This window comes from Lichenostomus cassidix, chromosome 28, assembly GCF_008360975.1.
Source record: "Lichenostomus cassidix isolate B80296 chromosome 28, HeHo_3.0, whole genome shotgun sequence".
Taxonomy (NCBI): domain Eukaryota; kingdom Metazoa; phylum Chordata; class Aves; order Passeriformes; family Meliphagidae; genus Lichenostomus; species Lichenostomus cassidix.
In genome coordinates, this window is record NC_139508.1 from 3272298 (window position 1) to 3300134 (window position 27837).

General features: G+C 53.7%; 2 protein-coding genes across 10 annotated transcripts; one reads left to right on the top strand and one right to left on the bottom strand.

The window, feature by feature from the left end:
- The first annotated feature begins 283 nt into the window (after positions 1 to 283).
- LOC146426219 (uncharacterized) lies at positions 284 to 18996 on the top strand. 7 transcript variants are annotated; one of them, XM_085040398.1, is made up of 6 exons: positions 284 to 400; positions 8694 to 8774; positions 14004 to 14063; positions 14443 to 14527; positions 14720 to 15887; positions 17436 to 18996. In XM_085040398.1, the coding sequence occupies exons 4-6, from the start codon at positions 14525 to 14527 to the stop codon at positions 18281 to 18283; spliced, it is 2019 nt and encodes a 672-aa protein (XP_084896524.1). In that variant the 5' UTR covers positions 284 to 400; positions 8694 to 8774; positions 14004 to 14063; positions 14443 to 14524; the 3' UTR covers positions 18284 to 18996. The 7 variants fall into 7 exon arrangements, with proteins under 7 accessions (XP_084896524.1, XP_084896521.1, XP_084896523.1 ...); XM_085040397.1 differs by lacking the exon at positions 284 to 400 and adding an exon at positions 519 to 660; XM_085040399.1 differs by lacking the exons at positions 284 to 400; positions 14004 to 14063 and adding an exon at positions 2189 to 2209 and having other exon boundaries at positions 14720 to 15613; positions 15719 to 15887.
- Positions 18997 to 20211: 1215 nt separating this feature from the next.
- MISP (mitotic spindle positioning) lies at positions 20212 to 27543 on the bottom strand. 3 transcript variants are annotated; one of them, XM_085040390.1, is made up of 5 exons: positions 27442 to 27543; positions 22180 to 24296; positions 21542 to 21753; positions 21101 to 21139; positions 20212 to 20848 (listed from the first exon to the last, which is right to left on the bottom strand). In XM_085040390.1, the coding sequence occupies exons 2-5, from the start codon at positions 24176 to 24178 to the stop codon at positions 20762 to 20764; spliced, it is 2337 nt and encodes a 778-aa protein (XP_084896516.1). In that variant the 5' UTR covers positions 24179 to 24296; positions 27442 to 27543; the 3' UTR covers positions 20212 to 20761. The 3 variants fall into 3 exon arrangements, with proteins under 3 accessions (XP_084896516.1, XP_084896518.1, XP_084896517.1); XM_085040392.1 differs by lacking the exon at positions 27442 to 27543 and adding an exon at positions 26365 to 26473; XM_085040391.1 differs by lacking the exon at positions 27442 to 27543 and adding an exon at positions 25736 to 25970.
- Positions 27544 to 27837: the final 294 nt, after the last annotated feature.

Below are 27837 nucleotides of genomic sequence, written 5' to 3' on the forward strand. Positions count from 1 at the left end.
GAACCTCCCGCCTCCCGGGGTTGGCGCCCTGGCTCTCCGCGCGAAGTCGATTGGCTGCGAGCCGAGGGAGGGGCGGGGCGAGTTGCCGGTGCGCGGCGCCATTCGGTAGGCGGAGGGAGGTGGCTGGGAGGAGCCATCTTCGGAGCGGGAAGGAGGCCGGAATGACACCCGGAGCCGCCATCTTGATTGGGGGCAGGGCGTGGGATTCACGGCGTTGGGCGCCATCTTGGATGTGGGCAAGGGGGTCCCCCGCGTGCACGGTGTGCGGCCAGGGGCTGCGGGAGCCACGCCGCCATGTTGGGGGCGGGCAGGTTGGCCGCGCGCCGCCGCCATCCCGGGCGAGGGGCGGCCGCCCCCGCTGTCCCTCGGGCTTCGCGCAGGGCCCAGGGGCTTGTTTGAGGTACAGGACGGAGTCTGTTTAATCGCAGTTAATGTCTTAAGGATAAAGATTACCAGAGGGTGAGAGAGAGAGAGAGAGAGAGGGAGAGAGAGAAATCCGGTGAGGTAAGACGTTAAACGTACCTGCCGACCTGTGCCTCAGGTACCGTTGTGACAGTTTGCTGCCCAGCCCAGCGCTATGGCCCATCAGGGTCACTGCAGTGCTTGTCTCACTCTTAATGCCGGTCATTGCCCGTAGGCCTCACTTCAGCAGGGATTCAGGTACATTCCAGGGATTTGGGGCTTGTCAAAACCTCTGGGAGATTTGCTTTGCAAGTGCTAGGCCACCTCCGGTGAGTTTCAACCGACTGTCGTGGCTCTGTGTGAGATCCTTTCGTGGCTCCGGCAGGGTGGCCCGGGCGGTGTGGGGTCTGTCCCCATCCCCGACCCTCAGGCACGGCTGGATTCTCCCCACCACTGCTCCACGGAGCCTTGCTGGCCTAGATGAAACACAGTTTGAGTACTGAGAGCATTTGATCACTCAAACGGGCAGATTCCGCTGGCAGTTAGTTGCCCGTTTTCTGAGCCTCACTTGACATACCCCGCGGGGATTAACCGGACAGTTTCTAGGTATTTGCTAGCTCTGCCCTCAGCCAGGCTGCTCTGCCCTGCCAGCTTTCCCACCCGAATATTCTGTGAGAATATTCGGCAGTTTTGCCAAAGCACCTCTGCTGCCAGAGGTAACCTGTAAAACACCAATGCAGGACAGTGCAGGAATGCATGTGAGGGCTCAGAAAATTGTTTTAAAAATAAGAGTGCAAAGGGAATTTGAAGTGTTATCCTGGGCAGTGTTTGTGCTTCGTGTCAGGTAACTCTGGCAGGTACAGACATGCATTTTGTGTTCTTGTGTCTCTCTCAAATGCACACGTGACATGTGAGTAGGGAAAAGAAAAAGTTGTGAGTTAAATAGTCTGTTTTCTCCCAAACCCATGTTGCTGTGCCAGGTCCTCTGGCCAGAGCCCTCATTTCTCATTGGGGCAGTGCTCAGGGGTTTCAGTGGCCAGGATCAGACATCACCAGTTTGGCCCCTGTGGAGTTTAAAATCAAGAAAAGGGTGTTCTGAACTATGGCTGAAGGCAACTAAACCCATCTGAAACTAGGTTATTTACTGAGTCTTGCATATGAAAGGCTCAGCTGCTGCCTCAGATAAGAGATTTACAACTTTGATGAGGCAAAGAATGGGAAAATGATGGGATTATAGATCCACTGTAGCTGAGAGCTAGAGAGATAAAGTGATGTGATCAAAGAGAGCAGGAATTTAGCTGCCAACACAAGCTCCCTGCACTCCCTTGAACTGTGCCTGGTTTAAGGTGTATTTCCCATGGAGGTGTTTCTTCCATAATTAAGGAGATGCTGTGGAGACAGAATCCCTTCTTTTTTTTTTTTTTTTTTAATTTGAGGTATTTCTGTACCCTAAAGAAGAGTATCCTGAACACCCCACAAGGACCCTAAACATTAATTAACCCTTGACACTGATCCCTAGCCAGGGGTCTGATTTTCTAGTGGCTGCTGACATGAGTTTATGGCATGTCCAGATATTCCAGGTGCTTTTCAGGTATCTGGCAGAGCAAACAGAGGTGAATGCTACCACAGGATTCCTGATTTCCAAAGGCCTTTCGTTTGCAGGTGTGGTCTTACTTAAAAGGCTCTTTAAGGTTTGTGCAAGCTCACCCTGATTTTCCACACTTCTTGCAGAAACGATGATTGTGCAACATTTCATGAGTCGTTTTCCTGCAATTTGAACAGAATTTTGTGGACGTAATCTGCTCAGGTACTATGGGACTACAAGTGACCAGTGATACTGTTGTGTTTTTCTCTGTGCCAAAGGGGAAACTGCTTTTAAGAACAAGATTACACTTGATACGAAAACACAGCGGGGGGCAGGACCAGCCCTTGTGTGTCCTTGTGTTTGTTTTGAAAAACAAACCCAGATGAAAATGGCCATGGGCTGGAAAAAAAAAAAAAAAAAGAGGAGGGCAAAGGGAAAAAAAAAATCAGCTTCTTTTGTATGATCCTGCAGCAGCGTCCCACCTCCCACCCTGGTTCTGGCTCTGGTTCCTCTGTCCGGGAAGGGCTCTGGGGCACACCCAGCTTATTCCCTTTTTGAGCCCTTCCTGCCTGTGTTATCTCTTGGCATTTAATTCACCAGCAGGGAAGAAAATTCCTCTGAAACAAAACGGACCCTTTTCTGCTTTTTCTCTTTGTATTGTTAAACAGCTCCACAGCCCTCGTGGGGTCAGGGACACTTCTCGAAACCATGTCCTTTGCAAACTGGCAAAACTCTTCCCTTTCTTCCTCTTCCACCCAACGTTTCTGTCAGCAGTTTGAAAACCAAAACCCTCCCAAACAGGGGCTGGTTCATGAGCCCAAAGCCCTGGACACTGCAGCCAGTGACAGTTGTTTTCCTGGAAGTTCCTCTCCTGCCCCATCATTCCCAGCAAGGCCCTAAACCAGGGAACTCTCACAGCAAACTGTGCTACCAGTGAATCCCAAAGAAACCAGGGAGCAGGGGGTGTCTCCAATCCTTCTGCTTCTCTCTGTGGCTTTTATTTATTTTCAACCCCTCTCGGTGAACACGGCGGTTTTATTTCAAAGCGTATTGGCAGCTTCAGCAACATCTCAGGGTGCCAGAACATTCTTCTGTGCATCGTTCACGATGCCACATCACCGCTCTGGGAATGGTTAGAGGGGGGCGGGCGGAGCAGGAGCAGAATCTGAGCAGGAGCAGAATCCCTGCAGGGTTTGTCAGCCCAGCACACACATCCAGCTCTGCCCACAGCCTCCCCTTCTCATGCCTCAAGGAAGGGACCAGGAGAGAGACTCAAAGTCCCTCTGCAGCTGAGGAGGAGGAGTGGGCACAGGGAGGATTGTGGGAGAGCTGGCTCTGTTATTTCCAGCCTCTGGGAGAGGTGCAGCTCTTACCTGCACACACGTGGTTTTCAGAGCAGGACACAACATGAATGAGGGGAGTGTTTCTTGCATTGATCCATGAGAGTTTGGCAGCATGGAGTACTATCAATGTACTTTTGATTGGTAATTGGAAAATAAATGGGTTTGGAATTGAGCTTAATATACTGTCATTAATAAAAAGAAGCGTTCTTGGAGGCTGAATTGTTACAAGGGCCTGGACAAGGAGGAAAGACTGCAATTCTGTGATTTCTAGCCTTTGTGTGGATTCCTTGAGCAGGGTGTTTTTTACAGCTCTGCTACTGCAGCGATGTGAGGTCTCCTGTGCAGGGCCAGAGCTGAGTGAATAAGAAGCTCTCTGCAAGGCAGGAGAGCTGCACCTGGGCATGGTTTGTGTTGCCATTGCACACTCCGAGTTTCCCTTTTCCAGCTGCAGGTATTTCATGCTGCAAGCGCCTATATGAACTTCAAATTTGAAGTAGAATCAGAAGAACTCACATTTTACATCTTCCCTTTTGTTTAATCCGTGATACAACAGACTTCTCTGCATTTCTTCTGTTCTCCGTCCATGTTATTTCAGCACTTCCCTGTCCCCACGGCTCCTCCCGATGCTCTGGGGTGACTCATTTCCTGTGCGGGATGAACCAGCCATTTCCTGGCTGTTCAACGCAGGACTTTTTTCCCTCCTAGTCGGGGTTGGAATGGTGAAGATTAAGCTATGGTTTGGGTAATCTGTGGTTTGATTAAATTGAATTAATCTATGGTCTGATTGTACCCCTTGCAACTCACCCCAAAGCTGCTGCTCTTCCCCAGAAATCACTTGGCAGCACCTGTGGCTCGTGGCTGCCCCTGCTCTCCTGGGCCCCAGGCTTGGTGATTTAGACTCTGACATTAAAGTCGTCACTCTAACAGTGATCACTCTAACCAACTCTTAACAGTGCCATCCTTCCAGTCACTGCAAACCAGGTTTTCTTTTAATTCAACCCATTTCAGCTCATAAATAAACAGGATTTCGAAAAAGCACCACAGGGCAAAGCCACTGATCTCACACCACTGATCAAAGGCAGAAATTTTGATTTATCACCTCAGTGCTACCAGAATTGCTTATTTGCATTTGAGAAGTCCAGGTAATACCTGTGTTTGTGTTAGACATACGTTATCAGAAGGCTGAGTTGGTTCCTGTATTGATTCTGTGCCCGTCATTCCAGTTTGTCCCTCCAACCTGTGTCCCCCATTTCCTGATCCACTCTTTATTCCCATCCCATGCTGTGACTAATTTGTGGACAGCTCGTGGAGCTCAGCTGCAATGCCAGCCTGAGGTGTCACAGCATTTTTGAGCAGCTTTTTACTGCTGGATTTTTAATTATTCTTTTAATCTTATTTGAAGATTAATAAGCCTGACATAGACCTGGAATGTTGAGGAAGAAACCCTGCACAGTAGGGATGCTGCTGCTGGAGTTTGAATGGAGCACATGTGGAGGGCTGAGCCCTGAATAATTCATACCTGTAATGATTTATTCATGCCCCAAAGCTAGATACCTCCCTGTGACTTTCCATTATCTCAAAGAGGAGGGTTCCGATTCCGCTGTCCCCAGCCCAGTGCCAACTCCCGTGCTGGACTTGGAGCAGGAGGGGCTGACATCTCTGCCCAACACAAATGGGCAACTCCTGCCCTTCCAGTGCCACAGCCATGGCCCCTGACACCCAAACTGAAATGTAGGGACAGGTCCTTGCACATTCTTCAGAAAGGATGGTGGGTGAGCAAGCAGGTAAAGCTCTTTTCCATGGATACACAGGGAAAGTAAGACCCTGAGGTCACGATGCAACACTTTCTGAGCATGGAAAACAGACAAGCCCTGACTTTATGATGTGACACCATCAAGCTGAGCTCACTCTCCACAAGAAATTGCAGTGTTTCCGTCTGTGAAGTTACAGATTCTGACACAGTCAGTGCCACATCACAGGATCATTTCCTGCCCTTCCAGAAACCTTGCAGGAAAAGCCTGGACAAAGAGCAGCAGCTCAGGCTCATCTTTCCAGCCTGCTGTATGCTCTCAGAAAATACCATCAGGAGAGGTTTACAGGGCCATGCTCTGAGTTCCTGACCTGGGCGAGGATTCTGCAAGACATTCAAATTCCGTCTGTCTAGAAGAGCTGAAAGATGATCCCGTGTTTCAGAGAGTCTCAAGACCCCCAGGCAGCCCTGCTCCTCACAGGCTGGTGTGAAATTTCCTAATTGTTTAACCTGCAATCCTGACTTTCTTTGTCCTTGGAATAGGCTCTGCATCAGCATAATTAAAAATGTCAAACAGGCTTGAGAACCTCTCCAAGTTGCTAAAAATGAATGTGAATTTCCTCCCTGCACTCCGTCTCTCCCTTGCTCTGGCCTCAGCTTTCCCGAGTGCCTGGTTCCAGCCCCTCAGCATAGTTTGCATTCCACTGCCAAGAATGAACATTTATTTATACAAACAACCCTCCTTCCAAGCACATCTCCCGCTATCCCAGGGCAGGGAAGTAAACACCATTTCTGGTCTGTCTGTAGCTCCAGCTCTGCATTTCCTTCTTGCTTTAGTCAGGAGTTTGTTTGCAAGGAAAGCTGAGTGCCATTCTGTTGCTCCCCTGTGCCCAGCAATGGCCTGGGAAGCTCCTTCACTTCTTTAAAATGATTTGATTTTGTGATCCTCTAAGGATAGTACCTTATCAGCCCCTGGAGGGGGCTCACTGCCTCAGCAGCAATTGCTAGAGCTGGAATCTGGGGGGCTCTGCAGGACTTTGAGAGTACTCAGCTCCTCGTATCTGCTTCTCTCCCAGCACACCATCACCTGGTGTTCCCAGTCTGTTACTGGGCCATGGTGCTGTACTGGTTCTCCCAGCAGTGTGGGTGGCACTGTGGTGGAGCTCAGAGGGAACTGGAACAGCAGCTCCCAGACAAGCAAAGCCACAGGGCTGAGGGGAGGCAGGTGCAGCTCATGCATTATTGCTGCAGCGTCTCCATCGCTCACCTGCCAGGCTCTGGGATTGTTCCTGAAACCTTAGCTCAGCCCTTCTGTCCACAGGTGTCTCCTGTTGCATCTGCCATTTGAATGGATATGGCAGAGATGCCAGATGACTCCAGACAGGGCAATGTCACAGTCTGAGCACAGGTCATTTAAATGAAAAAGGGCCCTGACCAGAGACAGGCACCTGCAGAGCACCGAGGGACGCTCCCTCGGGTGTGGAGCCTGCCTGCTGCTCACTTCCTGCTCTGAGCACAGGATTTTACTGGTAGAAATTACAGCAACATTTGAAGAGGTGCCCACAGTATAAAGGTGTGTGTGTGTGTGTCCCCAAGGCACAGGGATCACATGGGTGTGTGTGCCCCACAAAGCACATGGATCACACAGATGTGTACAGCCCAGTACTGCCCACACATTCCTCCATGTTTCTGTCTGCAGCCTAATCCATGCTGTGGTTCCCCTGGAGCTGAAGGGGACATGAGATACTCCAAAGGCAGAAGGAGCAAGAGGACAGGAGGGATTGCTCAAATCCTGCTCCCCCCATCCCCAAATCCTGTGTTTTGGTGGCTCAGGAGCCTGGGCAGCACAGCTGAGTCCAGCTTCTTGTTTCCACACTGAGTCAAGAACAAAGATGTCCAAACACAGCTGGCTCGGAGAGGATGGGGACAGCCGTGCTCTGTGCCCGCCGTGAGCCCCATTGTCATCCTGGCCAAGAACGACATCATTTCCCCAGGGCTGCAGCTCTATTAAACACAAAGCTCCAAATTATTTCCTACTTGGATCAAAGATGTGTTTGTTCCAGTGGCACTTAAGTTTAAAAGGCAGTGCTGGGGATGAATGAAACCTCCACAGCGGCAGCTGCTGAGGCTCAATTGGTTTGTCAGTGCTGTAGTTATGCTGTGGGCATCTCGTGGTTGTTGGCCCATATGTTCCTGAAGGATGTTGTGCAGTGGAATAGCTCAGGGAAGCCTTGCTCTACAGCTGAGGGGCTTTTGCTTTCATGCTGAGAAGGTTTGTTCATGCTTCAGATGGTGAAGTGTTCAGGAATTTCACATTCTGATTCCAGACTCAAACCCAGAGTGCTCTGGATCAAACTCTGTGGAAATGTACGAAGACACACTATGGCTTATGTGCAGAATCCTGGAATTGGTGGTTTGGTTGTAGACTGGGATTTGGGTGAGGAACCTGCTCCCCAAATGCCGTCTCCTGGCTGGATTTACAGCAGATACTCCCTGTGACAGACAGGAGGTGAAGGAAGCCCTCTGGAGTATGAAATTAAGCATTAAAAGAACATGAAGGCAGGAACATGCAGCATGTGAAGTCAGGGAGAACTGAGAACACTGGAGATGTCAAAGGAACAAAAGAAACCAAATATCCTTTAGAAGTTTTAATGTTTAATTGATGAGCTCTCCGATACCAGGGCAGTGAGTGTGCTGGGCGATGACAGTAGCCCATCCCTGTGGGGACCCAGCATCCCCAAAATACAGGCACAGGGGCTCCTTGTGTGCAGAACCATCATTATGCAGCTCCCTGCTCTGCACCACAGCACTGAATTCCTGGTTCTGAGTAAAACCAGCATCTCCACGGCCCAAAAGAATCCCACTGCCTGGCAGCAGGTCTGGAAGCTGGGGATGAATCATTCCTGGCTCTCTCCTGTGCAGGTACTGCCTGTACCTGCATCCAGAGGAGCATTTCCATGAGTTCACACACTCTCCTGTGGAGCTAAGTTCCATCCAGAGGAGCTGCATTTTCTTGCTTTAAGGTCAGCGCTCAAAAAGTATGTAACAGTACTTTATTTATTGAGAAAATACTTCATTCCATATTGCAAGATGTGCAATATTCTACTGCAGCAGGTAGAAGTCAGTTCTCAGAATCCTTCCCTCAGGGGCAGTTTCAGCTGAGAACTCCAGATCCAAACGACCCATTGGCTCTGGTTTCTCTGAAATCTGTCTAGTGGAGTTGATTGTTTGCTCCTCCTCATGCTCTGGGCGGAGTGTTAGAGCTCCAGCTCTCCCAGATCCAAGGCCAGAGTGTGTTTCTTGTCCAAAGGATCAGCCGGGTATGCCAGTGCTGGGCTTGTTGCCCCTCCCAGGGGACTGTTGCCATGCAGCTATGGTGTTTTCATCCCTAAGGCTCTCAGCTCTGTTCTCAAGGATTGGGGAACAGCAGTGGGGAGCCACTCTCCAGATTCTGCTGCTCCTGGCTGCTGTCCCATCACTCAGCCCAACAAAGCCAAGGGCTCTCAGCTCTCAGGGCAGAGGACTTTGCTCATTGCTTCCATCCCACCCAAGGGATTGGCAGGTTGCTTTTAGTTCCTTTTCCTAACTAATACCTCTCTCCTCTCTCTCCTAGGCTGCTCTGTGCTCTGGATGAGATCCTGTCCTTGGGCAGAGCTGTGCTCTGTGGGAGGCTGCCTACCTGACCTTGGAGCAGGTAAGCAAGACAGTGGCTCGTCAAAACAAGGACAGAGTAGAAAATTGAGCAGGAGCCAAGGCTCCAAAGCTGAGGGCCTGCAAGTCTCACAGATGTCCCACGGCATCACCAGAGAGCATAAACCAATGCATTTGCCTGTGGCCAAAATCCTGGGGTGCTTCTTTGGGGGATGTTTTGTGACAGACAAGAACTTGGGGTTCCCTCTGTGCTCCCCATGCCAGAGACCCGGCAGGGATTGGTACAAGCCATCTCACAGCCAGGGGACTTCTTCTGCCCTGTAAAGTACTTTGTTACCAACCAAGTGTTTTTTCCTGCCTCTGGGAGCCATTTCCCATCACACCCCAGCAAACCTGTGTAAACACGTGGGGTGCAGAAGTGAGCATGAGCGTTTGGTTGGTGCTGGTTACACTAAGTCCTGCACCTCCAGGCTGAGTCACCTCGATTTCAGGGGCTTTAGACAGGGGTAGGAAGGAGGTGAGGTGTCAGTCACTAAAGATGGTCTGTATTGTAAAAGAAGTAGGTTACCCTGTCCCATTGGGAGCAATTACATCTAATTACAAGTCACAGATTCACCCACAAATACTATTTAATAACAAATTGCTGCCACGCTCCAGCCAGAGCGTGCCGGGGCAACATCTGAGCTCTGGTCTGTGAGCAGGGGGAGCAACAGGGGAGAGGGTCTGGCTTGGTTCAGTGAGGGGCAGGTGCCAGGCCCAAAAAACGGCTGTGAAACGCTGGCTGTTGTGTCCAGTTCCCAGCACTGGTGGGTGGGGTTGGGTTGGTTCAGTTTAGCATATAGTTCACGAAACACCTTGTGGCACTCGATTTTAGTTAAACTTTGAAAGGCTGCTCAGAAATGTAAAAAACGGCAATAAACGCCCTGACAATTAAACAAGATTTGCGCCCTCCTCTCGCCAGCCCCAGCTGTTCGCTGTGGCTGTTTGGTACCGGCGGAGCAGCACCGACCAAGCCCAGCCCGGGGTCTCCGTTCTGCCGACTCTGCCACGCTCTGGCTGCGGTGCTGCGGTTCCGGCAGGACCCGGCGGGACCGGGGCGAGCACCGGGGGCCGAGCGCCCCCTGCCGGTACCGCCGCCTTCCGCCTTCCGCCGGTACCGGGGCCGAGCTCCCCCTGCCGGTACCGGGTGGCTCCGGCCGCGAGCGCGGGGAGCAGGAACAAAAGGCTTCCCGTTCCACGTCATTCCTGGGTGATTCGGGAGCCCACGGCAGCTCGTGCTCAGGGTGAGGGACAGACCACTGTCACACGAACAGCGGTGGGGGACACGGTCAGTCCCCCCGGCTGGGCTGTGCTGGTGACATCTCCGTGTTTATCTGTCGAAGCTTGCACGTGGAATCGTGGGGACAGTCCAGCCGGCTGTCCCCGCAGCACTGGCACAAGTGTGGGGTGCCCCAGGTTCCACCTTGACACCGTGTTAGTGACATGGCAGTGTTTCCTGCCCAGGTCACAGATGTTCCTATTGCTGATTGCAGCTTTCCAACTTCCTCCTGGGAAATACAACGTGAGCTCCTATTTATAGAAGTTCATGGTTTCCAATGAATTTTTCCCTTCACTCAGGCTGTTTTGGTGGCTGATCCGTATTCGGTGGCCCAGGCAGTGTTGTGCCAGATGCCCGTGGCTTTTATTAGCACTTTTCAAAGGCCTTGATTTAGTGCTCACAGTCACATCCCAGGCCAGTGGCTCCAGAACGCAGCCCCTCGGGAGCAGAGATAATTAGAACTCGGGGAAAAAGTGGTGTCCGAGTCTTTGAACAAAAAAGCTCTTGTTTAAGGAATGTGGTGCTGGAGGCCAGTGTTTGCCAGCAGGGTCTGTCTCCTGCTCAGAGCCAGTGCCTGCAGTCAGGTCCTGCCCTCCTCAGACATGCTGGGTGGGATTTTCTGGGAGCATCTCTCAAAATGGAGGCATGGTGCCCTGTAGCAAGTACAGGATGTATCCTGGGAATTGTATTTCTGCAAGCAAGGCGGGAGGAGCTGGTGGAAGGACGTGGGGAAGCAGGAAGAGAGCTGAAGAGGTGCTCAGAAGATTCTTGTTCAGGGCAGATGAGGGAAACAAACAGTGCAGAGAACAGGAAAACCGATGTGCTAGGAAATGATGGATCCACCCCCCAGGCTCCTGCTAAGGAGGGTGGGACAAGCTCCATGATTTCTGGCAGCCATGAGCTGCAGCTGCTCCACTCAGCTTCCATCCTGCAGCCAGATGTTTTCGAGTGCAGCTTCAGCCCTTCCTGCCCTGACATGGCCCCAGCAGTGCCCCTGTACTCTGGCATGTCCCCTATGTGTGTCTGGGGGCTGTCCCCAGGTCCCCCCATGTCCAGGGAGGGTTTCCCAAGGGAGCAGGAAAGGGGGCAGGAGTCAAGTTTAAGCACTGCTGTTCTGCATCCTGTTGTTTTCCTGGCAGGATTGTTGCAGTTTCCTGCACTGTCTTATCTGGAGCAGGGAAACCAGCACTCTCCAATTCTTTGGCTCTGTGTGTATCTTGGGCTCTAATCTGCAAAACAGGCGTTGGAGCCCGTGAGAGGAACCAGCCAGGGCTGTCACAGGGCAATAGGACAAGGACAGAGGGGGCAAAGGGCTTTTAGTGCCTCCAAATTAGAGTCTTTATGTAGTGCTTCTGTTTACACAAGGCTGTGTTTTATGGGTTCAGGCCTTCAGCACACGTGGGAGGGGGAGAGAGGAATATCCCAGTGGTGACATTCTCAAGTGACTCTATGTGTGACAGACCTTGCAGGAGGATAAATCTCAGAAGGTGCTGAGTATGCTTTTTTTCCCTTCCAAGGACTCAAAGTACACACATAAAATCTTAAAACAGGAAAAGAATTACCATGTTTCAGTGAGGCCTAAGTTCAGTCTCCCCTGAAGTGCTGGAGACTCCTGTGAAATTACTTGGACACATTTTCTGAAATATAGATATTAAATCAGCACCCACAGCACTGAGGCCTGGAAGGCTGTGCAGAGCAGGGCCTGAGAAAGCCAAACCTTGTAGACTTTAAAAAACCCACTTTTTTTTTCCATGTGTGAGTTCGAATTCACCTAACTATTGGTTTTAGCAGTAGACTGAATTCCCTATGGGTTAAAAAAAATTAAATCCTATACTGTACAGCTCTGGAATGTCCTGTTTTCCTGCAGAAAGGTGTGGGTCCTGCACACAGTGTCTGTTATCAGATGGGAGCCTCTCCTGGAAAGAGGATTAACCCACAACATCACTGTCAGCCACACGGACACTGAATCAGGCACGAGGCTCCAAAACAAACCTCAGCCCCAAACTCCAAGCTCAGACACCTTCCCACAGGAATCCCAGGGTTGCTGGAAGCAGCTAAAAACTGTGGCAATGATCAAGATGGATTTTTATTGTTTAAAGGGAAGATACACATGCCAGTTCGGCCTTTGGAGGAAGGGCAGTGGTCGTTTTTCTCGCTTAACTCTGACTGTGAATACTGACTGATTCACTTGCCATTCCTTTGGGGAAATCTCAGTTGCTACAAGTCTGAGGGCCACAGCAGGCTGAAGTGTCTGTAGCTGAGCACCAGAGCCTGTGCTGGGAACTAAATAGTAAGAGAAAAAAAAGGTTTTTTTTTCCAAGAGATCAGGAAGAGGAAGACATGTGCCTCGAGATAAGGAAAGATAAAAGCATTCCATTTGCAGAGGCCTGTGATAGGGATCAAGATGTTCATCTGCCAAGTCAGTAATTTTTTGGCCTTATGACCATGCAGAGCTTCCGTTCCTATTACCTTTTCCCACAGTGACTGAAGGCACCAGATTGTTGGCATGGAGGTTCCTTTGAGTCTGTCTGAGCAGCTCAGCCCTTTCGGGGAATTGCACAGGCTGAACTCAAAGATAAAACTCTTACTTTAGGAGGGAAGATGGTTCAGCTTCTGAACCAAGTTTATGTTCAGCTTTTAGGGGCTCAGCAGGAGCAGGCTGTGAGCTCCTTGGCCTGGAGAGGTGGGAACAGGTAAAACACCTCTGGGGAGAAGCTCGGGCAGAGCCTGTTTTCTGTGAGGGGTCAGGACAGCTGAAATGGCCATTGGAGGTGACTCCCCACCCTATTTGCTGGGATTCATCAGGAATGAGCTCACAGGAACAGTAGATCCCATACAAGGCCCTGATTAACATCATGAGCTCAAATGGCATTTGCTGCTTCCAAAAAGGCTTTTATTGTCTGATTTTTTGTTAAAGCAGCAGCGGATTTCAGTAAAAACTCTCAGTAAATCCTGCTTTTGCACATTCCACACGCTGGCACACACAACAGCCAAGCATTTGGGCTAAAATTATCTGTGCTATCATTAGGAAGGAACATATGGATTGATGGAGCCTAAGTGCAGAAGGGAGCTGTGCTGCTATGCTGCAGGCTCACCCCGAAGGGAGCAATTCCTGTGCCTCCCGGTCATTCCCTGTCAGCTGGCACCTGCAAAAGGTGTGACCTGTTCTCTTTGGACAGGAGGTTTGGTGTCTTGGGCTGGTGCTGGGTGGGCACTGAGGTCACTGGACACTGAGGGCACCAGGCACAGCTTCTGCCTGGCGCCAGCACTCCTGTGGCACAGCCACTCCTGCCCCTGTGCTGCTGGCTTTACCTCAGTCCAACTATCACACTCCTGAGATAAATCCCTGCAGACAAGCACCGTGTTCAGGGATTACAGAGCAGCCCTACAGTTGTCAGCTGGGATGGGCTTCTCCCATGTTCCCCAGCTCGCTGGGAGAGCAGGAGCCCCGGGGCTGGAGCTCCTGTACCTGCCCAGCATGTGCTCAGGTGTGCTCACGGCAGCACGTGCTGTGCTGCTCACCAGCCCAGGGCCTGTTCTCCCTGAGAACTGTGTCACATTTAGGCCAGAACTACTTGAATAACCAGTTTAGATGAGGTCCTTGTGTCCAGCATTTTCAGCCTTGTTTCTTTTACTGCCGCTAATTGCCAAGCTTTTAATTAATCATGGACCGAGATGCGCGTGTGTGGTGTCGACAATGGTCACACAGGCTCCCGGGCTGCCATGGTGCTGAGGGCACTTTACATGTTCCCTGTGCCACAGAAAAGTGGATGACTTCCTGGTTGCTGCATGGAGCCTTCCAAACAGATGGGAGAGTTTCAGATTTAGTCTCCAGTATAAATACAAGTTGCTTGTGGAAGTTCTTCAGTTGGGAAACTGCCTCTTGTTACTGTTTGCAAAGTCAGAGAATGTCACGCTGAACCACCCTCACTATTCCTGGTTCTCTCCCTGCAGCTCAGCACTTGGAGACACAGAGCTTGCCAACCACGGAGTGCTGAAGGAATGGCTTGCAGAGTTCAGTTTGTAAAATACTATTTTCAGTGTTTATATTTAGTTTCCGTTTCGTTGGTGATGCAGAGGCTGATCCTGCAAATATTTACCACAGTCAGGTTTTGTGTGTAGAGTTTCTGGGAGTGCAGTGGGAGCTCAGCCCAGGGAGGGCACAGGCCTGCAGTGGGCTGAGCATGGAGAAATTCAGTTGCATCTTCTGGCCAGGGTTTTATACACACACACACACATTTATATATACATATATATATATGTATACACACACACATATATATGCACACACACAAACATATATAAATATATATAGATATATATATACACATTATAGATATATATGCATACACACATCCATGTATATAGCACACATTTGTGATGATCATTTCAGGTTCTGAGAGAGAAAGGCCATTCAAAGAGTCACTTACTGATGTCCACCTGAGAGAAGGCTCAGTGAGACAGAAAGCAGCAGCATGGTGAGTGTTCTATTATGACATAAATGATAGCACAGACAGAAAGAATGAACAAATTGATTTTTAAAAAGAGTACTGAGATGAAATTGCCAGCATACAATTATTGCACTGTTGGGGAGGGGCAGAAACAGCCCCAGGACTGCTCTTGTCTGCACATCCTCTCTCACTCACTTTTTCTCCACCGCATCTTTACAGAGTGAGAGCGCCAGTGATGGAGGGCCCTGTGGTGCCAGTTCCCTTCACGCAGATCTCTCCAAACTTGTGATCTGGGCACACACTCACGGGACCATATGCAACCAGATGCCAGCCCTGGAATTTATGCAGAACATGGGTCACCTGAGCAATGACAACGCTCTGCTGTGGATGTGCAGAGTTGGGCATGCCTATCACTGGCACTGTGGGAAGTTACATGACAGAGGTGAAGAAGAGACTGAAGCTGTAGGAAGGAGAAAGAGGCTTCTGTGTTCTGAGTCTTTGTCAAGGGAAACCAGCTTTGAGGAAAAGAGGCTCAAGCTGACCCCATCTTTTGAGATGGGTCAAGCAGATTCTGGGAGCATAGGGTCATGTGGCAGATCCCAAGGGGTCACTGAGCAGAAGGCTGACAGCCCCTACACAAGGAATAATGAGCTCAGGGGGAGTCAAAATACCAGGAAACCCATAACATCATACTCTGCAGCAGAGCAGCACTTCTCAATGTCTGGTGGTAGCATCCTAACTGGCAAACAGGACGTGAAGTCCGAAAGTGATGAAGACTTACAGATCATCTCTGATGAAGAGCAGTGTGAGGTAGATGAAGACAACCAGGGAGACAGAATCAACGAGGATAATGTGTCAGAGCCATCTGCTGAGGATTTGCAGATGCTCCACTGCCAGAATATGGCATTGCACCAGCCAACAGCTCCCCAAAGAGCTGCCTTTGCCCCCACGGCAAGGCCACCACCCCTAACCCGTGCCTACATTCTGCAGGCTCCTGTCAGTGACCCAGACGACCCAGGCAGGAACATCCTGAGGCTGTGTCCTTTCACTGCTGCAGGGCCCATAGCTGAAACTTCCAGAGCAAGGAGCCTCTCAGGCTCAGCAGCACCAAAGGTATGTTTCAAACCCCCTCCTGTCCCCAGCACTGAAGCTGGGGCCCAACTTGAGTCACAGCCCTCAGCAATATTCTTTGAGTTTCAAGCTACTGCTGATGTTCAGCAGCATCTGCAGCTGAGCCCTCCAGAGTGTTGCACACCGGGAACGGGCTCCAGCGGGGACGGTGCTGAGAACGTGGCTGAGGACAGCGAGACATCAGGATCCGGGCAAACACCTTCTTCTTCAACCTTCCAGAGTCCAGAGAGCCATCCATCTGCAGTCTCAAACAGAGGTGAGACAGCCTGGAGTTCTGTGCCTGAGGGGGTGTGGAGGTATTCTATTAATCACTTTCCCAAAATATCCAAGGAGGGCGAGTTCACATCACTGCCAAGATCTGTACTGCAGCATCTAAGTAAACCTCTTGGATTTGGGGCACTCCTGTTTCTGCTCAAGGGGACTACAAAGCTCCCTGCCTAAAGGAATTGGTATTTCTGTAGGGAATGCCCTTCTCTGGGGTACCCAAAGGTGTTCTTGGCTGTGCCCCAGCCCCAGCATTCCAGTTTGAATACTTTGGTCTTCCATTTTACCCAGTATCATCACACGGTATGTTTGCTATACTTGAGAGAGTCCCTGTGGTAAACTGGAGGCAGAGAGGGGAACTCAGGTCTTAAGAGAAAGAAGCAAGAGGAAGTAATGCAAAAAAATTGTGGCCAAAGCTCTGGATGCACCAAAGCCGTGGCAAAACCTCCCAGCACTGGCAGTGGCAGTAGAGTGTCAGTCCTGCATGGAAAATGCAGGACTCCACACATTGCTTTTGTCCTTTCAAGAATGAAGGTTTTCATTTGTGCTGTCCTGCAGCACAAATGGGGCCTGGGAAGGGCAGAGGGTGCTGAAGCAGTATTTGGGGTCTGCCTGGGATGTGCTTACAGCACCAGAGCTGGTCCAGAAAAGGCTTAGGGGTTGCTGTCCCTTGTGGAACCATGACCACATAAACTGCCACAGTTGGGGTTTGGGAGCAGTATTTTACTATTTTCATAACTGACATCATGTGTCATCTGAAGGGACTGGGAATTCTTCTGGGAATGTCTGTGTAGTAGCTGTTTCTGCCAAGGTAACTGGCTCATGGCTCAGAGGAGGCCTCAGTGTTATTGATTCATGAGCTGTTCCTCTCTGCACCCAGAGCAGTCAGTACAAAACAGGCCAAAACCCCGAACCAGTGGGACAGGGATCAATCTTTCAGGATGACAACTAAGCCTGTACAAAAGAACCTGGTGCAAAAAGGGGAATCTCTAGGTGTTGGCTCATGAACCCTTTTCCATCTCCCCCTCGTCAGCCCTGGACGAGTCACAGGCGAGCAGATGGAGCTTTCCAGCAATCCAAAGGATTCATTTCTCATGCTACATCGAACTAGGTAGATGTGGTATTGCCATGGCAACTTGAGAGCGAGCCCAACTGGAATCCTGGCAATCCTTTAAACAAAATCATAGTACACTTTTACTCACCTGTTTGTTCTCCCTCACCATCCACCCCAACCTTTGGTTCATGCTGTTATTTCATACTGAGAGGGAATTTCCCTATCTGGCAGTGAGCAGGGCCAGCTGCCAAGGGAGAGAGAGCAGGAAGGAGCCTGACTTTCCCTGGAGAGGTGGGCACTGTTGGGTGTGATGCTGGCTTGTGGAGAACACAGATCTGACCCACAGCTCTAGGGGAAGAGGTTTGGGAGTGTCCTGTCCTCTCTGAATGGCTTTCAAAAGGCAGGTGGACACCATCCTGCATCTCCTTGTCTTTTACTGATCTTTGTGGGTTCTTGCTGTCCACAAAGCTGTGTCTTGTCTTTTAGATGTGCTGAAGAAGCAGGAGAAAAAGAAAAGCTATAGCATTGGGGATATAAAGGTGTTCAAAGAGTGGCTGAAGTTGCACCACCCCTCCGAGACACGCAAGATCCACACGCTGCCTCCCTCAGACCTTGACGGCTACCTGGTGTCGTTCTTCACCTCCGCCAAGAGACAGAATGGCATGGATTTTTCTTCCAATTCCTTAAACTTCTTCCAGCGCAGCATCGACCGGTACCTCAAGGACCACAACTACAAGTACAGCGTGTTGAGAGGGTCAGAGTTCAGGGCCTCTCAGGAAGCCTGGAAATTAAAGCATTGGTGCCTCTTCCAAAAGGAGAGGAAGGAAGAGTGGAGTGTGGTGGAGAACATGACAGATGAAGATGTGGAAAACCTTCTTAAGAAGGGAATTTTAAGCAAGACGAACCCTCAGAGCTTGCTGCACCTCATGTTCACCAACCTTATTAGGGGGTTTGGGGCAGTCACCCACAGCCAGACCCCCCATCTGTACTGGGGACAGCTGGTGCTGAGGAAGACTAAAGGAGAGGTGGAGTACTTGGAGTGGAAGGACGATCTGAGCCCAGAGGGAAATGAAGGGGAGCTAAGCCCACGGCTCTTTGCCAAGCCTGAGGATCCAGAAAACTGTCCAGTTGCCTGTTACAAGGAGTATGCCAGGAGGAGGCCGCCAGACATGCTGAGTGACAACCACCCTCTTTACCTGTCTCCAAAGTCACTGTGCTCTGTCTGGGACAAGGTATGGTACAGCAGGAAGGCACTGACAAAAAACAAAACGGAAAAAATCTTGAAAGTTATTACCCAGGAAGTCAGAGGAGCCGTAAGAAAGACCAGGAAATAGAGGTGTCCTTTCAGCTTTACCCTCTAAACCACTCCAAGGCTGCTCTGAAACAGAATCCTATTGCAATATTTGGTGAAGGTTGAGAAAACATCCTTCTGCTGGGCTTCACCTTGGCACTGAAGGTACCTAGAGATCTGCAGCACCTTGGCTTTTGGGGAAGTTTGTCTGTTGTTGTTTCTGTTACTGGAATTGATAATTCAATGAGTTAATGAGACTCTTCAGTTTCACATTTGCCAAAGAAGTTAATGTTCTACTGCACGGTCAATGCCATGAGAAAAGACCAGTGCTGATATGGAGAGGGCTCAGGAGTGGCAGAGCCTGGGCAGGAGCATCAGCTGCACCCACATTTTGGGGCTGACACCCCACACAGCTCACCCTGGGGCACAGACCTGCAGGGAAGGATGAGCAATGCGAGGAGAGTGATGACACTGCCGATCCCAACCTCGTGGGGATGCTTCTGACAAAGTTCAGGTCATTTCTTTTAGGGAAAGATTCGTAGATTGAAGAAGTTGTGGCTGTTTTAAGAAGTTATTGAATGTTGAAAGGTTTTATGATAAGTAGTTTTCCTGGAGTGCAGCACACTACTCCACAAAGGCGCTTGGAGATGTGCTCAGCTCTGCTCAGCTAGCCCAGTGCTGTTTAGTGCCTATTACAGCTCAGTCAGGTTTTTGGTTCCATTATTGACAGAGCCAAATAAAAGAACCTTTAATTCAGTCCTGTCTGTCTGTGTCTGAACAGCAGGTGATGTTTTCCTGGAACACTGGTGTGTTCCTTGTTGTGCTCAGTCTCTCCTGCTCCCAGCCCAGTGGCACAAAGCTTTGGGCCCTTTCAAGCCCTATGAGCCACCTCCATGGCGTCAAACAAGGCCTTGGGGGTCAAGCTCTTTGCCAGAATCGATCCCATTCAGGCCATTTAACATCAACAAGTAATTTAAGGACGTTTGAAGAGACATAAAAAAAGACAAACTCTTCAAGTACTGGAGGGCGTCTGCTGGCTCCCATTGTGTTGCTGAGCACAGGTAGCATCGCCATGACACCACGACTGAGCAGCTCTCCCGAGGGACCCCGGGTGACCCGGCTGCGGGCACAGCTCTGCTCTCCTCGGGGCCGGCCTTCTCTCCGCCCCTAGACCACCCCCGCTCGGGCTCTTCCCTCCCCCTCGCTGGTCGGTTCGGCTCGGCCCACGCCCAAGGCTCGGGAACTAGGGAAAAAACAGGTTGCGCCATCAGTCCCCTCCGACCTGTCACAGCACCTGGGCACCTCCCGGCTCCCTGGGGCTCCACCGGGGAAACCCTCGGTCAGCATCCGCTGAGCCGGGCCGAGGTCCGCATTAGGAACCCCATCAGAGCGGGGTCGGGGTGTCAGAGGGGTCAGTACCGGGATCCCCTTCAGCGCTCACAGAGTGGGCTGAGGTCCCGGTGGGTCCGTACCGGGGGCTCAGCGGGTCCATACCGGGATCCGCGCTAGGGCTCGCGGAGTAAGGTCGATTCCGGGGTCTCGGCGCGTCCGTACCGGGGTCTTAGCGGGTCCGTACCGGGGTCTTAGCGGGTCCCTACCGGGGTCTTACCGGGTCCGTAGCCGGACCCGCGGGCGCTGCCCGGGAGCCCCCTAGCGGAGGCGGGCGGACGGGCACGGACCGCAGCGCGGTTGGGGTCGAACGGAGCTTTAAAGCCCACCCGGTGCCATCCCGCGGTGCCACCCTCCAGTGCCACCCCCGCCCCGAGCAGGGACTCCTCCCACCGGCCCAAGGTGCTCCCAGGCCTGTCCGGTGGGACCCCGGCGCTCCCCCAGCCCGGCAGCCTTTGGGACCCCCCCCAGTCGCAGCCCCCAGAAAGTTCTGGCCCCAGCCCTGCATCCCAACTGCAGGGGCTCCTCTGAAACACCGGAGCAAAACCAGTGGAGCAGGCGGACAGAGCAGGCCTGGAAGACTGAGAGAGAGCAACAACTCTTTAATAAATTAGCAAAATAAACAGCATTTATATATATATTTATATTCCATTGCTGCATCTCCATAGATCACAGGAGTTAAACCTATGTTGATTCCCAAGTCCCATGGCAACACTTATCCAGAGGCCTCAGTCCAAGTACCCCCAAGGCAATGCTCAGCCTCGTGGTACTTAAAAACCTAAAACCACTGAGAAATAAAACAGCTTTTTTGTAAGCCTTAGACACAGCTCCCAAGGGGCAAAGTGAATTACTGGGTGATTTCACCTGTCTGGCTCCAGGCGGAAGTGATTAAAAAGATACTGATCCAATTTTTCCCCTCTTAAGAAAAAAAAAAATGTTCTTCCACCCCACAGGGAGGAGGAGGAAGGAGCAGATCTATTGCATGGAAGTATTATCAGTTTAACAATAAACCAGATTGATTTGCAGGGTTCACGTCTCTGATTGTTGCGATGGCCAAAGGTGGAACTGATCGAGTATTTAGGTCATGCATCAGCTGATCCAGAACAGGGTGATCCCCTGGCCCAGGGGTCCCTCAGTCCTCATCACGGACATACTGCCCTGCCTCCCAGCGCTGGGCCATGGCGCTCTTGTGGCGAAATACTCGTGTGCTTTCCACCACCTGCAGAGAGCAGAATATGCAGGATCTTTATAAAGAAGAGACTTTCATAATGATCTGGTTTGCAGAACTGTCCTCCCCCCCCAGCTCCCCAACCCACTCTGCCCAATGCAGTGTCCACCCAAGTGTCGCCTGTGGCCCTGTGCAGCCAGGACCATGCTGTCCACCCCTGTCCATCCCACAAGCCTCCAGGAGCGAGGGAAGGGGGTGTTAGGGCAACACGAGCAGAGCCCCTGCATTCATGAAAGGCTTTACCTCTGTGTTGACCTTGTCAACGGGTTCAATGCCTGCATACTGTGGAAAGAGGAAAACAACATTAGATAATGGCAGCCTGGCAAGGGAATATCCAGAGGTGGCTGGATCTGGCCCCCTCTGGAGCACAGGAGAGTCAAGGGAAGGCAGCACATGCAGTCATGTCCTCCCTGGGGCTGAGGGAACAGTTCAGGCCAGGATCCCCCACAGGAGGAAGCTGCTGCTCCTCTCCAGTCCCACCCAGTGCTGGCAGCCCTGAACAGCAGGCGCTGCCCTCGATGGTGCCACCACCGCCAGGTCTCCCACTGAGCCAAGCAGCTGAATCTCCAGCTCCTGACTCCAGCTCCAGGTGGGAGTCAGGAACAGCCACCTCCTGCCCCACAACCACCAGTCTTCCCCGTGGCTCCAGCCCCACAACCACCCAGCACAAGCAGGCATGTTCACCTTTCCATCCTCCTTCACCCTCCTCCTCGGCTCCTCGAAGGGGCTGGAATGTGATGAGTCAGGGGTGAGGGTCTCTGCACTGCCCTGGGAGGAACTGGTCACTCTCAGTGGGGTGAAGGATGATATCAGCCCCAGGATCCCCGTCTGGTGGGAGGCAGGAGAGGAGGCAGGAGACCCGGACACCGAGTAGTTGCCACTAGCACCTGAGGCAGCTTTGAGAGAGAGAATGTCAGGGGGTGAGGGACCTCAGGACCACTCCCGGGGGGGTGGGGACCCTCAGGAATGTCAGGCCCCTGCCCCAAAACTGCCTCTGTGGCAGGTCCAGCAGGTTTGGCCACAGCTTGGCCCCTGTGTCTGGGCCCCAGCCAGGGACTGCAGGGATCAGGGGGAATAATGCATGAGCTGGGCCCTTCTGGGCCCTTCTAGCCCTGTTTGCTGCTGTAACGTGACACAAAGTCATCAAGATCAGAGCAGCTCTGGAATCCTGCAGAGCCTATCCCTCCTCAGCAGCAGTTCTGCTGACTCCAGCGTGTTGGTATCAAATTCTCTCCCAGGACAACTTGCTACCAGCACACACGAGTCCTTACAGACATCCCACCAAATCATTGCTCTGCCACTCTGTCCCTCTGCTGCCTTACCAGAGCTGTGCCGAGATCGGGAGCTCTCCTGGGGAGCACCATCCCTGTACGTGTGCATCAGCCGCCGCCGCTGCTCCTGCAGCTCCTCTTCCCTCTGCAAGTCACTCCGGATCTCCTCCTCGATCAGTGCCGCTGTCTGGGGCTTCCATGTCCGCAGGCGGTACTGCTCCTCCCGGCCATCCTCCCTCCGCAGCGGGCTCTGCGTCCCCATGTCCTCCACGAAGGACACCTTGGGCTTCCAGAAGGAGAGGGAGAAGTGCTCTCTGGACAGGACAGCAGTGCTGGCGGGGCTCGGGGTGGAGCCGGGAAGCTTTCCTCCCCAGGAATCCTCGCTCGCCCATTTGCTGGCACTGGCGGAAGAGTGCTGGGACACCGAGGGCTGCTCCCGGCTCCTCTCGCTGGCGGCGAAGCGCGGCTGGGACAGCTGGAAGTGCGCGATGCTCGCTGTGTAGCTGGGGATGCTTCTCTCACCCCTGGTGTCTTCCGCAGGGCTGGGGCTTGAGGGCTGCTCCACCACAAGCTCTTTAAGCCAGCTCCTCCTCTCCTCTGCCCGCTTCAGGGGAGTGGGCTTCTGCGGGGGGGTTTCCTCCTGCTCAAACACCCTCCTGCGCTCATCCAGCTCCTGCTGTGTGCCCCTGTCATACGCCCCCAGCAGCCTCCCCTGCCTCTTCAGATCTTCCTCCCGCTTGGTTTCCTGTTCAATTTCCCTCTGGACGTAAAGGGAAGCACGGCCTTTGTCTTTCCCTTTCCTGCCTGGGCCGGGAGACGTGTGAATGTTGAAGACAGGCTTGGTCTGGATCTCCACCAGCTCGCTGCCGGAGGTCAGCCGCTGGATCCCTCTCTCCTTCCAGAGGTTCTCCTCTCTCTCCATCGCCATGCGGATCTCCCGCTCGATGGGTGTCTCATTGCTGACCCTTGTCTCCTTCCCCAGCCCATTGCTGCCAGCCCTCAGATCCACATGGATGGTCTCGTTGGAGGTACTTCCATCGCTGGCATAGCCTGCAGTGGCTTCAGTGTACATCTCACCCAAGCCAGAATCCAGGTCTTCTCTGGACCCTGCTTTGGTCAGGATGGATGTCTTCCTGATGGGATATGACCTTTCCATGTGAGCCTTTCTGGGAGCATAAACCTCCTCTTTCTCAGGTGTCTTGTATGAGGACACACCATAAACCTGGTAAATGCTCTTGTCTGGCCTGCTCTGGCTTGCTGCACTGGCAGTGCCATAGCTTCTCGTAACCTTTGTGGCAGTCTCAGGGCTGTACCACTCTTCCCTGGAGACTTTTGTCACTGACTCTGGCCTTGGGGACATGGCCTGCTGCCCTGGGCTAAAAAATGAGCTTGGGTTGGTCTTTTCCAGCATCAGGAACTGCTGCCGAGCCGCAGAGAAGTTGATCTGCTCCGTGTCGATATTCTCAGGATCAACAGGCGTCACAGCCCTGCCCGGGGAAGGTTTGTCAAACCAGATGGCAAAGCTGGTGGGGACACTGCCTGTGTGCTTGCCTTCACCCTGGCTGCCCATGCCAGTGCTGATGGAGCTCAGCTCATCCACAGAGCTCCACCTTTCCGCAATGGTGGAGCTCTTCCTCATCACCTGGCTCCGGATGACTTCTTTCCTCTCATCTTCGAGCTCCCTGGCTTTCTCAGGTGAGATATTGGGTGGAGGGACTCTGTACAGGTCTTGCTCCTCATCCTCATAGAGCTTTGAGGGTTTTCTCTCGCCCCTGTAAGCCCGAAGGTCATACAGACTTCCTGATCTCACCACCTCTAGCTTGGACTCCCTGTCTGGGGATGGGGTCCAGACATCTCTTCCACCCTCCAGGAAATAAGAGGGTGACTGGGACCTCCTCTTCCAGCTGTAGCCATTTTCCACCCTCTGGGTGCTGCGTTGAGTGGAGCCAAACACATCATCATCACTGTTGGCCCTCAGGTCTGCCAGCGAGTCGTGCCTGTGAGAGGCCTGTGGGAGCTGGAACACCAAGTGCCTGGTGACTCTGTCCATCTCCTGGGAAGAGTCACCCCTCTGTCAACCTTGTCCCAGACAGGGGCCACTGCTCAGCTTCGAGGTCACCCTTGGAGTCCCAGTTCAGCAGAGGCCAAGGCTCTGGACCTGGCTGGCCCTGCAAGCAGGAAGGGAGAGCAGCCATTAAGAGCAGCAGGAGGAGCAGAGGTTGGGGTGCAGCTGCCCTCCCAGCCTGGTACCACTGTCCGCAGCAGGGGACAGACACTGTCACACCAACCTGCCCCGTGTGCAGCAGGAGCAGCAAGAGCACAAAGCACCGTTCCCAATAGAAACTCTCTGTCCCTCAGCCTGGCAGGGTTCTGAGGGAACACAGCCAAACCTGCCACAGGCAGCCAGTGCTGCCTGCACCACCGAAGGCAGCAAAACCTCAGCCACAAGCTCCTGGCGATGCCACATCCAGCTCAGCACCACTCTGGGCATGCATAGCCTTGGGCCTCTCCACGTGCATAGGGCAGGGAGGGACCTCCAGAGCCAGGCAGCACTGGCAGGGAGAGGCAGTGCTGGTGCCTGGGCCACCCTGCCTGGAATATCTCCTTGGTGGTTTATGGGAAGGAGCCTCCAAATAGCCCAGCTCTAGAAACAGCGGTGTCATAAAAATGGTTTCATGGCTCATAAAACGAGGGGACTTTAACCCCCCTGGCACACAGGGCAGCGGTGAATGGCCCCGACCTTGGGGTCATTCCTCCAGTGCTGGCCAGGCCAGAGCTGCTGGGACAGCTGGTGCCAGACAGGGAGGGGCAGCACAGGTGGGTCAGCATGAGACAGCGGCTGTCACCATATAGCAGATGCCATCCCTGGCTCCAGAACTGGTGACACACATGTCACCTATGGACAAGCTGGGCGTGCCTGGAGCCGGCAGCACGTCCTGTGCCACTACTTGCCAAGGCATGGCCACGGCTTTGCTGTCACCTGTCACCGCTCCTGGCTGGGCTCATGTGAGCCCCAGCAGATCAGAGTGTGCCACCACTGGGCACTGCTCCCAGGCACTCATGGCCTTCTGGGAACATGCAGCAAAATGGGAGCAAGGCCACGGTGATGGCAGGGGCAGCCCAGAGCCTGGGGGCCACGGTGCTGGCAAGCACAGCTCAGGGTGAGGCTCCCCAGATGGAGGCAGATGCCCAGCGTTCCCTGCATCCGGAGCATCCTGCCTCATCCCAGGACAAGAGCACTCTGTGTGTGCCTCATTCCTGCGGTGACACAGGTGGCTGAGCTCCCCCTGATCACCTCCAGCCCTCCCGGGATGCACCATCCTCCCACAAGCAAGCGGGGCTGGATCCCAGCCAGGAACTCTTTAAACCTTTCCTGGGGCAGGAGTACGTGGGTCTCATTAGCTGGGACATCCTGGCCAGCCCCAGGCGATGCCTCACCGCTGGAACTGCTGCCCAGCCCTGTGCCCAGCCCCGCTGGCTCAGCCTCCCTCCCTGAAGCTCTGCCCAGCTGAATTTCCCTGTTAATTCCCCTAGCTGTGATTCACTCTTGCTCTTTCATTGCCCCCAATGACCTGGATAATGAAAACCATCTTCCTACGCCTCTTACCATGTTTGGGGGGGACGAAGTCCCGGCTCGAAGGGGACCCCCTCACCGGGGAGTGCTGGCGGCCGGCACAGGAGGGGAGCAGGGAAACCAGCTGGGCTCTTATCAGGGCTCCCGGCCGGCTCCACGCAAGCGGAACGGCCCCTCCCAGAGCTGCACCCAAAACATTCTACCTCCCTCAGCTCTGTCTGGTGCTGTGGGACTGCAGGGAATCGGGGGTTCTGGGCTTGTCCGCCCCATGCTGGGCTGCCCCGGCCCAGCCAAGCACCACGGGAGGTGCTGGGCAGAGCAGATGACACTGCAGCACCCACCAATTTGGCCCGGGAGCCCCACCATAAGGAGACACCTGATGTGCTTTCCAGTGTCTCCCCAGCTCGGGGGTTCTGCACAGGGCTGCAGAGCTGCATTGCACCCACCCTGAGCCAAGGGCTGCCCCCAGACCGGCTGATGCCCACGAACATCCCAGCGTGAGCCCAGTGTCCCTCTGCTGCCCACCCCAAACGGCGGCAGCCCTCACTGCACACCCTCACTGCCACCACCCCTGCGTGGGCACCTGTCCCTCCAAGGCCAGGGGGACACAGCATCCCCCCAGTGCCCGGTGCTGCCCTCGCCGCCGACCACGCCGCACTTACTGTCCAGGGAGCTGTCAGGGCAGGGGTCCCCATGCTCCGGGGAGGCCACACGGGGCACCCAGCTGAGCTGTGTCTGCCGGGGCGTGGCCGGGGTGGCAGCGGTGGGGTGTGGGGGGTGCGGGCGGTGAGGCTGCGAGGCTCTGATAAGCTCAGCAGCCAGGAGCTGTGAGGAATTCCAAGAACCACGTTGGGCTCAGTGCCCTGTCCCCAAATTCCTGTGCTGCCGTCACCCTGCTGCAGCCGATCCCATGCCCAGGGGGCTGCCCTTGGCCGCGATCTGTGGCACTCACTGATGCCCCGACACACCAACGTGCCAACGCACCGACGTGCCCGTGCCTCAATACGCTGGCACGGTGGTGTGGCCATGCAGCCGCAGATCTTCCTCCAGGAGCTTTCTGCCCCTCCATGAACACAGCTGAGGCACTTAGGAGCCCTGAAGCTACAGTGAGAGCCTGGATGCCCAGCTCTCCCCGCACCCTGTGCCCCAGGGTAGCTGTTAGTCCCGGGCGGGGCACGGCAGAGGAGCCCTGAGCGAACGTGCCGAGGGCAGCCCCGGCTCTCCTGTCACACCGCAGGGCCTCCCCGGCGCGGCCGCCGATAACCTCGTGTTTGCACAGGCGGGTTCCCTCGCTGCCACGGCAGCCCTGGCACTGCCAGCCCCGGCTCCTGGCAGCAGGGCAGCTCCCTCCTTCCCTGGGGACACGCGACCCTGCGCCTGGTCTGGATACCTCTGGCACGTGCCAGGACAAGGGCAGGACCATGGCACAGTGTCCTTGGTGCCCTCGGTGCATGGATCTGGCCGGATCCCAGTGGAGTGGGTGACATCGCCAGTGCCCAGAACTGCCCTCGCTCCTGGCACGGGGTGTCACAGCCGAGCAGGCAATGCTGTGCCAGGATGCTCAGCCCCACGCTGCACCAGCGGCTGGGGAGGAACATCCCTGTCCTCATCCTCTCTGCCCCCCACTGGATCCCACTCTCATCGAGAAGCCCCTTCTGCCTCTCTGCTGCCCGAGCACAGCACTGCTGTCAGACAGACCCCAGCTCGCCCCAGCTGCAGGTGCTGGGGGTCCCACTTACCCCCTGCTCTTGGTGCCCGGTTCCTGCTCGGGGTTGGCACTGGCTGGCCTGGGGAAACTGGTGCTCTGCTGCAGCCAGGCCGTTCTGCGTTTCCGGGCAGGTGAGCAGAGCCTGTTTTACCGTGGGGCTGAGCCAAAGTCCACAGGGGATGCCAAGGAGCCAGGAGCACTCCACGCCCACCGCAGGGCGTGTGCTGGCACCTGGGCTGGCACCGGGCAAGGTCAGGGCCCCACCGCCCGAGGAAAGAGCCCTGCAATCCTGGCCCTGGGCAGAAGCAGGACCTGCATCAGTGTGGGGATGGACAGAGACCCACAACCATGTGGTGATGGGACCTGGGGGGTCTTGACCCCAGCATTGCCCCTTGGGACAATCACGAATCTGGGCTGCCCTGTCCCC

What these genes read in the sequence shown, in the direction of transcription:
- MISP (XM_085040390.1), bottom strand. Translation starts at nt 24,178, where the DNA reads ATGGACAGAGTCACCAGGCACTTGGTGTTCCAGCTCCCACAGGCCTCT. An exon ending in CCGATCTCGGCACAGCTCTG is followed by an intron (nt 21,754 to 22,179) that starts GTAAGGCAGCAG and finishes TCTCTCTCAAAG; the next exon opens with CTGCCTCAGGTGCTAGTGGC. An exon ending in TTGACAAGGTCAACACAGAG is followed by an intron (nt 20,849 to 21,100) that starts GTAAAGCCTTTC and finishes TGCTCTCTGCAG; the next exon opens with GTGGTGGAAAGCACACGAGT.
- LOC146426219 (XM_085040398.1), top strand. An exon ending in ATCTGCAGTCTCAAACAGAG is followed by an intron (nt 15,888 to 17,435) that starts GTGAGACAGCCT and finishes CTTGTCTTTTAG; the next exon opens with ATGTGCTGAAGAAGCAGGAG.